Below are 13,158 nucleotides of genomic sequence, written 5' to 3' on the forward strand. Positions count from 1 at the left end.
CAGCGCTATCGGGAAGCTCAGAACTTCCTTCCTTGCAAAGTCTCAGAGCTGCAGGTACTGAAACCGTTCCCCTTGCTCCAGTCCACACTTCTCCCACAACTTTTCCACCTTGCAAAAGGTGCCCCCAGGGACATGTCTTTTAATACCCTGATCCCCCTTCTCCGAAACCTCCCATCCAGCCCCCCAGCTCAAACCTGTGATTCCCCCTAATCAGCAACTCCCCTGACCCAGCCCCCAACTTAACGTACTGCCTCCAAATCATCAGCGTTCCCACCACCACTGGTCTCCCAGAGCACTTGCTGGGGGTCATTACCAGTGCTCTCAACCCGACCCTCTACGCAGACTTTCCTCCATCCTAGACCCCCCCCCCCAATGACCCAACTTCTCACTTTTTCCATGTTTGCCGCCCAACAATGGTATAGTAAATTTGGGAAGCCTAGTCCCCCCACACCCCCACCTGCCGTCCTCTCTGCAGGACTACCTTCCTGACCCTGGCTACCCCCCCCCCCCCAACCCCCAACCCAGATAAACAAGGTGACCAATTTGTCCACTTCCTTGAAAAATGCCTTCGGTAAAAAGACCTACAGGCACTGGAAGAAAAACAAAAATCATGGCAACACATTCATTTTAACTGCCTGCACCCAGCCTGCTAATGACGGAGGTTGTTGTACCTTGGCCCCTACCGCCTCAGGGCTTCCCATCCTACTGCCTGCGATACTTCCCCTATACAATAAATTCTATGTGCTCCTCAATCACTTTCTCGATCTTACAGAAGCTTCAGTCCTCCAACAACCCTGCATCCATTCACCACCCGGCCTCTGGGCTACCCCGCTCTCCAGGACCAAACCACACAGTGCATTGCATTGTCTGAAATCGCTATCGGCGAGTACTCTGATCCCCTAATCCCAGCCAACAATGTCATCTGTACCATGAAAAAGTCCATCCTCGAATATACTTTGTGAACCAGTGAGAAGGAATGAGTACTCCCGCCCCTTCGGGTGCAAAAACCTCCACGGGTCCACCCCAACCCCCTCATATGCCTGACCAGTGACTTCGCAACCCCTCATGAGAAGGTTAATTGTTCATCTGTTCCTCTCTGCAGATGCTGAGTATTTCCATCATTTTCTGTTTTCTCAGAGGGATGTTGGGTTGAAAGAGGTTGTGAAGGTGGGTAAGGGATCAGCCAGTGAAGGGATTTGAATACTAGGATGAGAATTTTAAATTTAAACTGTTGGTGAATCGGGAGTCAAAGTAGGTCAACAAGTGCACATGTGATAGGTGAACAGGACTTGGTTCAAGTAAGGATATGGGCGGAGTTTTAGGTTAAATATTTACTACTTGTAAAGCTGTGCAAAATACAGTAAAAACAAAGCCAATGGAAGCCTAACAAGCTACATTGTAAGAACTGTACTGTGACGGAACATAAAAAAAGGTCAATATCGGGGATGGTTTAGCACAGTGGGCTAAACAGCTGACTTGTAATGCAGAACAAGGCAGCAGCACGAGTTCAATTCCCGTACCAGTCTCCCCGAACAGGCACTGGAATGTGGTGACTTGGGGCTTTTCATAGTAACTTCATTGAAGCCTACTTGTGACAAGAAGTGATTATTATTATTGAAAGCAGAACAATATCACAATTTTAATACAGTACTGTAACGGGGAATAGAATAGATGTATAGATAGCAACGAGCATGTCATTCTGTCAAATAATGTTTATGATGACAAATGCATTGAACATTCTCCAACACAGTTATACTGAGGAAGAATTGCATGCGCTAAGTGGCGATTGCTCCTCTTTCAACCTCTCAGTAGATTGCTGTCCAGGCTCGGCTCACACTGTATAAGAACTAGGAGTAGGCCATCTGCCTCCTTGAGCCTGCTCCGTTATTCAATAAGATCATGGCTGATCTTTTGGAGGACTCCGCTCCACTCAGCCTGTTCACATAACCCTTAATTCCTTTACTGTTAATCTATCTATATTTGCCTTAAAAACATTCAACGATCCAGCCCCGGGTCACTGTCCATGTGAAGTTTGCACATTCTCCCTGTATCTGCGTGGGTCTCCCACAACCCAAAGATGTGCAGGGTAGGTGGATCGGCTATGCTAAATTGCCCTTAATTGGGGAAAAAAAGAATTGGGTACTTTAAATTTAAAAAAAACATTCAACAAGGTAGCCTCAACTGCTTCACTGGGCAGGGAATTCCAGATTCACACCCTTTGGGTGAAGAAGTTCCTCCTCAACTCAGACCTAAATCTGCTCCCCTTAATTTGAGGCTATGCCCTCCAGTTCTAGTTTCACCCGCCAGTGGAAACAACTTCCCTGCTTCTATCTCATCTATTCCCTTCATAATTTTATATGTTTCTATAAGATCCCCCCCTCATTCTTCTAAATTCCAATGAGTATAGTCGCAGTCTACTCAATCTTTCCTCATAAGCCAGTCCTCTCAACTCTGGAAACAACTTCGTGACTCTCCTCTGCACCCCCTCCAGTGCCAGTACATTTTCTCACAGTACCCCAGGTGTGGCCTCACTAGCACCCTATACAGCTGCCACTTATCTTAGTGTCATCTGCGAACTTTGACACATTACACATGTTCTGCAACTCCAAGTCATCTATGTAAATTGTAAACAATTGCGGTTCCAAAACTGACCCTGAGGCACACCACTAGCCACAGATCGCCAACCAGAAAAACACCCATTTATCACCACTCTTTGCTTTCTGTCAGTTAACCAATCCTCTATCCATGCTAATACATTACCCGTAATGCCGTGCGTCCTTATCTTATGCAACAGCTTTTTGAGCGGCATCTTGTCGAATGTCTTCTGGAAATCTAGATACACCACATCCACCGGTTCCCCGTTGTCCACTGAGCTTGTAATACTTATGCTGAGCACTTTGAAAAATCACTTTAAATGTCCTCCTCTGTTCCTCAGTTGTCCCACCATAAAGTCTTTGCTCCCAGTCGACCTGAACCAACTCCTCCCTCAACCCATTGTAGTCTCCTTTGTTTAAGCACAAGACGCTGGTATTGTACTTTACCTTCTGACCCTCCACCTGTATTTTAAATTAAACCTTACAGTGATCGCTCTTTCCGAGAGGATCCCTAACTATGAGATCATTCATTATTCCTGTTGCATTACACAGGGCCAGACGAAGGATAGCTTGCTCCTTCGTAGGTTCCATTACGTACTATTCGAGGAAACTATCACGGACACATTCTACAAACTCCTCCTCATGGCTGCCTTGTCCGACCTGGTTTGACCAATCCACATGTAGATTAAAATCCCCCATGATAATTGCCGTACCATTTTTATATGCATCAGTTATTTCTTTGTTTATTGTCCGCCCGACTGTGATGTTATTATTTGGTGGCCTATAGACTGCCTATCAGCGATCTTTTCTCCTTACTATTTCTAATTTCCACCCAAATGGATTCAACCTTTTTGCTGAACCAACAATTGTACCTGGCAGGCCTTATTAGAATGTGGTACATTAACTGCTTTAAGCTTCATTTTCAAAGAAATGGTCCCAGAATAGCAAACAGCCAAGCATAAATTCTAGCAGGAACAAGTTCCACAGCCTTGCTTGCCTGAGGCCAAACTGTACTTTTCAAAATGCTAGGTAATATTATAACAAGGGAAAAAAATCTCTAGAAATAGGGCACTTGGAAGATTCACAGTTACAAGGCCCCTGAAGTCAAGAGAAGACCAAATTTTTCTGCTTATATAATAGAAAGCCCATCAATCCAGAAACAAATAAAATCTGCGCACAGGCACAATGCCAGCCCAGTTGTGGACCTCTGTTAAAATTTTAAATTAAGGCACTAACCCACTCACATTGAGTGGCCATTGACTGACAACTAAAGTGCGCTGACTTTTAGGAATGCATAAACAGTGATTCTTGATAATAGAAAAAACAAATATGGTTCAGAATGTAACCTTGCACAGAACTGCAGGAGCAATCACTTGATCAGGACGGGGGAAATATTTTTTGTAACCTAAGGTTTTTCAGCCTACTGGATAAAGTCAAAGGAATGATGAAGAATGGTAAATAGCACATCTGAGTCCTAATTCTTTGAAAAGATGGTACCGGTAATCAACACACCACATTATATAAAGGATATATTAGGAGTTTATTTAAAAACCACAAACATATCATCTGTTGCATAACTGAGCATAGGTCGGAGGGATTTTAAGCGCAGCTTGTTTTCCCCAATCCATCAACCTCTGATGTGTTACATTTCCAAAATAAAACTAGATCTTAATAGTTCTGAAATTTTAGTAACTCATTTGATACAATTTGCATATATATGCACATTTAAATATCATAGAATTTACAGGGCAGAAGGAGGCCATTCGGCCCATCGAGTCTGCACCGGCTCTTGGAAAGAGCACTCTACCCAAGGTCAACACCTCCATCCCATCCCCACAACCCAGTAACCCCACCCAACACGGAGGGCAATTTTGGACATAAAGGGCAATTTATCATGGCCAATCCACCTAACCTGCACATCTTTGGACTGTGGGAGGAAGCCGGAGCACCCGGAGGAAACCCACGCACACACGGGGAGGATATGCAGACTCCGCACAGACAGTGACCCAAGCCGTGAATCGAACCTGGGACCCTGGAGCTGTGAAGCAATTGTGCTATCCACAATGCTACCGTGCTGCCCTTAAATATAGGAAGATGCATGCAAGGCTTTGTATAGATGATTAAAATCAATTAGTTCTACTGGTTTCTTCTGATTGTAAACAATAATTTGTGACTCCACACATCTTATAATAACTTTATTCAACATTATACACAATGATCAGGATGTTTACCATCATTTGCTGGTGAATTTCTAGAAGCATTTTTAAGTCTTTCTTTAAAAGGATGATAAACTTGTCTCACACAAGCTAAAGGGCAGAATAGCTGGTCTGTTGATGGAAGGTCTTCCCACTTGATCCAATCCCATCCTAGAACAAAGACAAGCTCATGTCAAACTTATGTTTAATATGTTCTCACAGGTATTTAATTAGATGTGAAATACTCTGGGCTTCCCTGAGGATGAGCGGTGTTACATAAGTCAATGTTCAATTATTCTCAGATTTAGCTCTTAAGCAGCCAAGGACAATGCAGAAACCCATAAGTCTCAAATTGAAACTACTGCAAACTCTACACCCAATCGCAGGATTTCAATTTGGCCTAGGTGAGGTGAAAAATGGGAAATGGACCATTTACTCAAATCCAGGAGTTTCAGCCAGTTTAAAATCTCACAGTTTCCCAGAGCAACTCACGGTTTCCCACTGCTTACAAAGCTTGCTGCCTGGGCTATGGGCTGTTTGGTAATCTCGAGCTGAATTGGAAGAATCCCTACTACATTTTAGCTTTTACAGGTTCTCCCAAGGAAATGCTTTAGCCATAATCATCTGAAGGTCTCTTTTTTAAAAAAAAATTATTTTTCAGTTAAGGGGCAATTTAGTGTGGCCAATCCAGCTAACCTGCACATCTTTTGGGTTGGGGTGAAACCCACGCAGACACGGGGAGAATGTGCAAACTCCACACGGACAGTGACCCAGGGCCGGGATTCAAACCCGGGTCCTCAGCGCCACAGTCCCAGTGCTATCCACTGCGCCACGTGCCGCCCTTATCTGAAGGTCTCTTAATTCAGGAATGGTCCTTTTAGATTGGAAAGCTACAAATATTGCTCCATTGTTTAATAAATGTGAGTGAGAGAAGCAGATAATTATAGAGCTGTTAAACCTAATCTCTTGTGGGGAGGATAAAGTTACTGAGCACTTAAGTTTGAGCTGATTTGAGAAATCCAAAATGGGTTTGTAACAGGTAGGTTATGTCTAATAATCCTAATTGGAGTTTGAATAAGTAACTACAGTAGTAGATTAAGAAATGTAGTTTATCATGAACTTCCATTCAATAAGATACTACATAAGATACTACATAAGATACATAAGAAGGCATTCAATAAGATACTACATACAACCATATTTCCAATTAGGCTAGCTGTGTGTGTGGGGCTTAACTAATAACTAGATGAATCACTTATATAATCGTATATTCATATATCCAAATTTGCTGATGCCACAAAACTAGGTGCCATAGTAAGAAATGTAGAGAGCATAAAATTATAAAGACATAGATTAATAAAAATCGACTGAATAATATTGTGGCAGATGAATTTTGATACAGGCAAGTAAAAAATAATCTGATATGGATTAAAAAGGATTAGAGCTGCATTTTATTTTAATGGTGACAGGCCAAGAACAGTGGAGGTCTAGAGAGTTAATGGTCCATGTACACAACTCTTGAAAATATTGTAGTCGGGTATAAAAAAGGCTAAGGGAATGTTAAACAAGAGGGCTTAGAAAGTAAAGACGGTGGCATTTTGCTATAGCTATGCAAAGCCCTGATTAGACCATGTGGATATATCAACATCGCTGGGCACTAGACCATAGAAACTATTTTTATGAACAATGTATAACTTTTGGTTGAATACATAATATATATACAACCCATATATATATACACATACACACACATTCTTCTTTATTCAATTCTGTTTATGAGCCTTGCTGCCTAGGAGTCTGGATAAACTTGTGACTGAAAGGTTTAAGGTCTTTTGGATTTGCTGGTCTAAATGCATTTTTAATTTTGTCTTACGTTAAAGAGGTGGATTAAAAGTTAAGTGATTCTGAAACAAACACAAAGTAGAAAGGTTTTACGGTTACCTGGTGACAGTGATCCAGGGAACAAACACATAAAAGGCACGGGCTGACAGGGAGTGTTCAGTGTGCGTCAGAGAAAGAAGACAGGGATTTTGAGCTCTCGGAGAAGAAAAACTACAAGGCTAGTAGGACCTCAGTTAACTGAATAATCAGTTATAGGATCAGTTTAGCAGAGATGCTACTTGAAAAACCAGGGGCTGGTTTAGCACAATGGGCTTGTAATGTAGAACAAGACCAGCAGCACGGTTCAATTCCCGTTCCAGCCTCCATGAACAGGCGCTGGAATGTGACGACTGGGGGCTTTTCACAGTAACTTAATTGAAGCCTACTTGTGACAATAAGCGATTATTATTATTATTGATGACAGTCTAGGGAAACTCATTTATTTTCTCAATATATGATTGGGATGTGGGAATCAAATATAATATTTCCAAGTTAGCAAATGACACAAAATTAGGCGAGAATGGGTGTTAGAAGGAAGATGCAAAGCAGCCTCAAGAGGATTTGGACAGACTTGGTGTGTGGGCAAGAACATGGCAGATGGAATATAATGAAAGAAAAATGTGAGGTTATCCACTTTGGTAGGAGGAACAGATATGCAGAGTATTTCTTAAATGATTAGAAAGTGTTGATGTAGAAAGGGATCTGGATGACCTTGTCAATAGAATATAGAACATTACAGCGCAGTACAGGCCCTTCGGCCCTCGATGTTGCGCCGACCTGTGAAACCACTCTAAAGCCCATCTACACTATTCCCTTATCGTCCATATGTCTATCCAATGACCATTTAAATGCCCTTAATGTTGGCGAGTCCACTACTGTTGCAGGCAGGACATTGCATGCCCTTACCACTCTCTGAGTAAAGAACCTACCTCTGACATCTGTCCTATATCTATCTCCTCTCAATTTAAAGCTATGTCCCCTCATGCTAGCCATCACCATTCGAGGAAAAAGGCTCTCACTGTCCACCCTATCTAATCCTCTGATCATCTTGTATGCCTCAATTAAGTCACCTCTTAACCTTCTTCTCTCTAATGAAAACAGCCTCAAGTCCTTCAGCCTTTCCTCATAAGATCTTCCCTCCATACCAGGCAACATCCTGGTAAATCTCCTCTGCACCCTTTCCAATGCTTCCACATCCTTCCTATAATGCGGCGACCAGAACTGCACGCAATACTCCAAATGCGGCCGCAACAAGGTTTTGTACAGCTGCAACATGACCTCATGGCTCCGAAACTCAATCCCTCTACCAATAAAAGCTAACACACCGTATGCCTTCTTAACAACCCTATCAACCTGGGTGGCAATGTTCAGGGATCTATGTACATGGACACCGAGATCTCTCTGCTCATCCACACTACCAAGAATCTTACCATTAGCCCAGATCTCTGTATTCCTGTTACTCCTTCCAAAATGAATCACCTCACACTTTTCTGCATTAAACTCCATTTGCCACCTCTCAGCCCAGCGCTGCAGCTTATCTATGTCCCTCTGTAACTTGTAACATCCTTCCGCACTAGTCCACAACTCCATCGATTTTAGTGTCATCTGCAAATTTACTCACCCATCCTTCTACGCCCTCCTCCAGGTCATTTATAAAAGTGACAAACATCAGTGGCCCCAAAACAGTTCCTGGTGGTACACCACTAGTAACTGAACTCCAGGCTGAACATTTCCCATCAACCACCACCCTCTGTCTCCTTACAGCTAGCCGATTTCTGATCCAAACTGCTAAATCACCCTGAATCCCATGCCTCCGTATTTTCTGCAATAGCCTACTGTGGGGAACCTTATCAAACGCTTTACTGAAATCCATATATACCACATCAACTGCTTTACCCTCGTCCACCTGCTTGGTCACCTTCTCAAAGAACTCAATAAGGTTTGTGAGGCACGACCTACCCTTCACAAAACCGTGTTGACTATCCCTAATCAAATTATTCCTTTCTAGATGATTATAAATTCTATCTCTTATAAACCTTTCCAAGACTTTGCCCAAAACAGAAGGCTCACTGGTCTATAGTTACCGGGGTTGTCTCTACTCCCCTTCTTGAACAAGGGGACAACATTTGTCAATCGGTCACTGAAGGTTAACATGCAGGTGCAGCAAGCAAGAGGATGATTGTAGGTGTAGCAAAGTCTTGCTTCAATTTTATAGAACCTTAGTTAGGTCGTACCTTGAGTAGCATGTGCAGTTTTGTTCCCCTTACCTCAGGAAGAATATTATTGCCATTGAGGGAGAGCAGCGAAGGTTCACCAGACTTGTTCTCAAGATGGTGGGACTGTCTTATGAACAGAAATTGGGCAAACCGGGCCTGATGCTAGAGGGCTTTGAATAACGAGGTGATGTTATTGAAATCTACAAAATACTTAAAGGGATCGACAGGGTAGATGCAGGCAAAATGTTTCCCCTGGTTGGAGAGTCTAGAACCAGTGGACACATTTTCAAAGTAAGGGGAAAACCATTTAGGATCCATCTTAAACCATCCTAAACCATTTAGGATCAACACAAGGAGAAATATTTTTACTATGAGGGCTGTGGAATCTCAGTATTTGATTATGTTTAAATTAGAGCTTGATAGATTTCTAAATACCAACGACATAAGGGATAGTGTTGGAAAAGGGCATTTAAGTGGATGATTAGCCATAATTGTATTGAATGGTAGAGCAGGCTCGAAAGGCTGAATGGCTTACTCCTGTTCCCATGTTCCTAATATGGGCCTAACAATAGGGTTATCAAGTCTCCAATTTTGTGATTCCAAACTGCCGTTGCTAAATGAGTCATTCTGATTTTGATCTCAAAGAGACCCTCAGGATAATCGATATTTGGTATAAACTATAACTGAGAAGAGGTGTGAACACTCGTGGCACGAGTTGCAGAACTGAGTAAAGTTGCTGCTTCAGGAAGTGTCAAATTATCACACCCTATTTTCAACTGCCCTCTTTGATCTGTAAATCTAAGCATTTTGTGATGCTATGAACAATATGTGAGGCAATATAACTGAAAACAGGTCATACATTCATCCCTGGAGTACGTCTCATCATTATACCCATGATTAAACCGAGCAATTTGTACATGTACCACATAAAACATTAAAAAAATTAATATACACAAGCTGACAACAGAAATAAAGTATCCTACTGCATTGAAAGTTTCAGACAGATCCCAGTATCAGTGTGGGAGAATCAATATAAATATACCTTTATATCAGTGTCAAGGCATTCATGTGTGTTCTGTATCATATTTGATATGCTTTTAAAATCATGTTACCAGCCAGACAGATGTTATAAGTACTTTGACAATGAATATTGAGTCTAAGATTGCTGTGAAGACATATTCTGTAGAATTGCTTCTTTCTTGAAGCATTAGAAAATATCCCACATTCTATTTTATGTTGTTTCTAAAAGACGACACTGTGAGGCGATAAGACACAGTGAAGAGATACAGGGGTCCGAGGTCGTGAACAGATTTATAATCATGCTCAAATCACTTGTACAAGCATAGAACTTAAAGTAAAAAATTTACCCTCATTCTTCTGTGGTTCTAAATTCTTTGGCTCTGAATCATAGTCCATATTGACTTCTCCTTGCATGAAAATTGTGACGTAGTGATAATTGTCTTCTAACTTGACGCTATTTACAACAGTTGCAAAGTACACATTATTCAAGTGGAGTCCCGTCTCTTCAAGAACTTCCCGTTTAGCACAGTCTTCCCAGTTTTCTCTATTAAAATTAATTAGTTTAAAAAGTCATGTCAATACAAATACTCAAACTCTTCAAACCTTTTACAAAAGGTGTCTTAAAAATAAGTTCCAGTATGCTAAATACTAAGAAATCCCAATCCAGGTCTAATTTTCAAATGTCTATTTACACAAAGATTTACAGCACAGATCGAGACCATTCTGCACAGTGTCCGTGACTTGTTAATGCTTTACTTGATCAAACTGTGCGACAAACTGTACGCTTGATTTTCCCTCCCACCCCATAAACCAAGGAAAATATTAAGAATAAAACTGAAAGGAATAACATGTTGGTGTTCCAATATTTGCATCAATGACAGTCTATATCAGGCCTTTCCCTACTTTAGAAAGTACTTGACTGACTTCATGTCTGTTCCAGTGTCATTCTTGATCTGACTGTCAAGCACCACATACAGTCCAAGCCCTCTTAAAGCTATAATTGTGTTTATGAAAAGTGCAACTTAACTTGAAGCAAGTCAGACGTTCCCATTAAAACTAATATATAAGCTGTAGTTAGATTTCGGAGGACCATTGTCAGAAGAAAAATGACATTCTACGTTGGAATACTTTACATTGCTAAATTCCTATATTGGTAAATGAAATAACCTGTATAAAAATAAATTTATAAGTGTAAAAGAAATATGCCAACTTTCCCCTTACCTCCTGTTCACCATACCCAATCACCACATATCCTGCTGAGTCTCCTGGTTGCTGTGGACCCTTCCTCTCACTGACTCTCTGGTTCATGGTCTTGGCCACTTCCTGACCCTCTCCCTCACCACAGACACTCCAATTTACAGCCTCTGCCACTCCATGTCCCTCAGACCCTTCCTCTCACCAAACCTCCCACTCCTGCTACCTGCTCCTGAACCCTCGCTAGGAACAGGAGGCCATTCAGCCCCTTGAGCCTGTCCCGCCATTCAATGAGATTATGGCTGGTCTGTGAACTGCCTTTGGCCCATTTCCTTTAGATTTTTGTTCAGCAAAAACATTATCTGTCTCTGATCAACTGCTGTTTGTGGAAGAGTTCAAAACCTCTACCACTCTTTGAGTGAAGACGTTCTTCCTAACATCTCTCCTGGATGGTCTAGCCTTAATTTTTAGACTATGCCCCTTAGTTTTACAATCTTCAACCAGTGGAAATATTTTATCTTTACCTACCCTGCCTTTCCCTGATCAGGAATGTTTGGTGAGATGCAGGAACAACAGCTTTGACTTGCAAGGACACACATACTGGAGGACCAGCAATGAATGAGAAGGGTCAGCCTGTCTTGTCTGCGGCCCTAGTTAGACTAGCACAAAACAAGTTTAAACTGACGTTAAAGCAAAACAACTTAAAACAAGGCACCTTGAAACAGGGACTTGTTGCAGACCTGTAGTTAATTTTGGTTCAATTCCACTCCCACCACCACGTCACCTTTTGGTGGTGATGGCAACAAGGCCATTGTGATGCAGCATGCCAATACACTAGGACTGTGCCAAACTCCTTCAATTCTGCAATCCCTGGTGTAAATAGTAATAGGATAATCAAAGCAAGAGTGGGGCCAAAAGGAGATTATCTTGTGCAGGCCACTTTGCCTCTATCACCGCAAGAAGAGGATTCTGCCAATGCACTAGTAAAGAGGGAGTTATGGTTATTGGCGAGGTTCAAAATAAAGGTAATTAAAAGGTTGACCATACTCAAAGCAGAGATCACTCGTTCCAAAGGAGGTAGTTGAGGGAGGGAAGGGTAGAAATTGCGGAGTCACAATTTTCTAATCTTCCTTGGTGCTGTTAAGAGAAGATTCTCATATAAAAGCAAAATGCTGCTGATGCTGGAATTTGAAACAAAAACAGAAAATGCTGGAAAAATGCAGCTGGTCTGGCAGCAGCTGTGGAGAGAGAAAATAGAGTTTAAAGTTTCGAGTCTGCATGACTTCTTCAGAGAGGATTCTCAATCGGTAAATTCTCCGGAGCTTCAATAACTGATTTCAATGACTACTCACTTTGCATTTTGGCTCCGATTGTCTGATCAGTTGGAATGCAAAAGGGTTAATCCATTTTAAAAAGGGAAACCTATTGCGATATAATGAAATCAGTGCATTACAGGAACCCCGCACTCATTACAATGATTATTAATATAGTTTGCAGACAGACTATACCCAAATTCCAGGTGGCCCCCAGGTAGCTGGAAAGTACCTGCCCCGATCGAGCCTTTCCTTTTACCGAGCAGAACACAGCCCGGTCGCCCCGAATAGATCACCACAACCGCCACTCCTACCCCTGGCCGCCGCGCCAGGGTACAGCCGTTACTTGCCATCCAAACCGTGAGCGACACCGAGTTCCACTGACAGTTAACAGGCAGAATGAACAGGCAGTGCAGTCTGGCGGGCGCGCCTGCGAGAGCCTCGGAAGAGGCCCTGGGAGGGGTTGGTAGGCATGCGCGGCCCCCGGGCTGGGAGAGGTTTGTAGGCATGCGCGGCCCCCGGGCTGGGAGAGGTTTGTAGGCATGCGCGGCCCCCGGGCTGGGAGAGGTTTGTAGGCATGCGCGGCTCCTGGGATGGGAGGGGTTTGTAGGCATGCGCGGCTCCTGGGATGGGAGGGGTTTGTAGGCATGCGCGGCTCCTGGGATGGGAGGGGTTTGTAGGCATGCGCGGCCCCCGGGCTGGGAGGGGTTTGTAGGCATGCGCGGCTCCCGGGCTGGGAGGGGCT

General features: G+C 42.9%; 1 protein-coding gene across 2 annotated transcripts; it reads right to left on the minus strand.

Annotated features, from left to right (window-relative positions):
• Positions 1-4,774: 4,774 nt before the first annotated feature.
• nudt15 (nudix (nucleoside diphosphate linked moiety X)-type motif 15) lies at positions 4,775-12,908 on the minus strand. Of its 2 annotated transcripts, none has more exons than XM_072514256.1 (3): positions 12,609-12,908; positions 10,254-10,450; positions 4,775-4,960 (listed from the first exon to the last, which is right to left on the minus strand). In XM_072514256.1, exons 1-3 carry the CDS (start codon positions 12,764-12,766, stop codon positions 4,800-4,802), a joined length of 516 nt encoding a protein of 171 aa, XP_072370357.1. In that variant the 5' UTR covers positions 12,767-12,908; the 3' UTR covers positions 4,775-4,799. The 2 variants fall into 2 exon arrangements, with proteins under 2 accessions (XP_072370357.1, XP_072370358.1); XM_072514257.1 differs by lacking the exon at positions 12,609-12,908 and adding an exon at positions 11,629-11,759.
• Between the last annotated feature and the right edge of the window lie 250 nt (positions 12,909-13,158).

This window comes from Scyliorhinus torazame, chromosome 8 (assembly GCF_047496885.1).
Source record: "Scyliorhinus torazame isolate Kashiwa2021f chromosome 8, sScyTor2.1, whole genome shotgun sequence".
NCBI lineage: Eukaryota > Metazoa > Chordata > Chondrichthyes > Carcharhiniformes > Scyliorhinidae > Scyliorhinus > Scyliorhinus torazame.

Bases quoted from the DNA above. Each gene is read 5' to 3' on its own strand.
- nudt15 (XM_072514256.1), bottom strand. From the start codon at position 12,766: ATGGCAAGTAACGGCTGTACCCTGGCGCGGCGGCCAGGGGTAGGAGTG. The intron at 10,451-12,608 runs GTATAGTCTGTC...TAATTTTAATAG, and splicing joins GGGGGCCACCTGGAATTTGG to AGAAAACTGGGAAGACTGTG. The intron at 4,961-10,253 runs GTAAATTTTTTA...TCTTTGTTCTAG, and splicing joins AGAACCACAGAAGAATGAGG to GATGGGATTGGATCAAGTGG.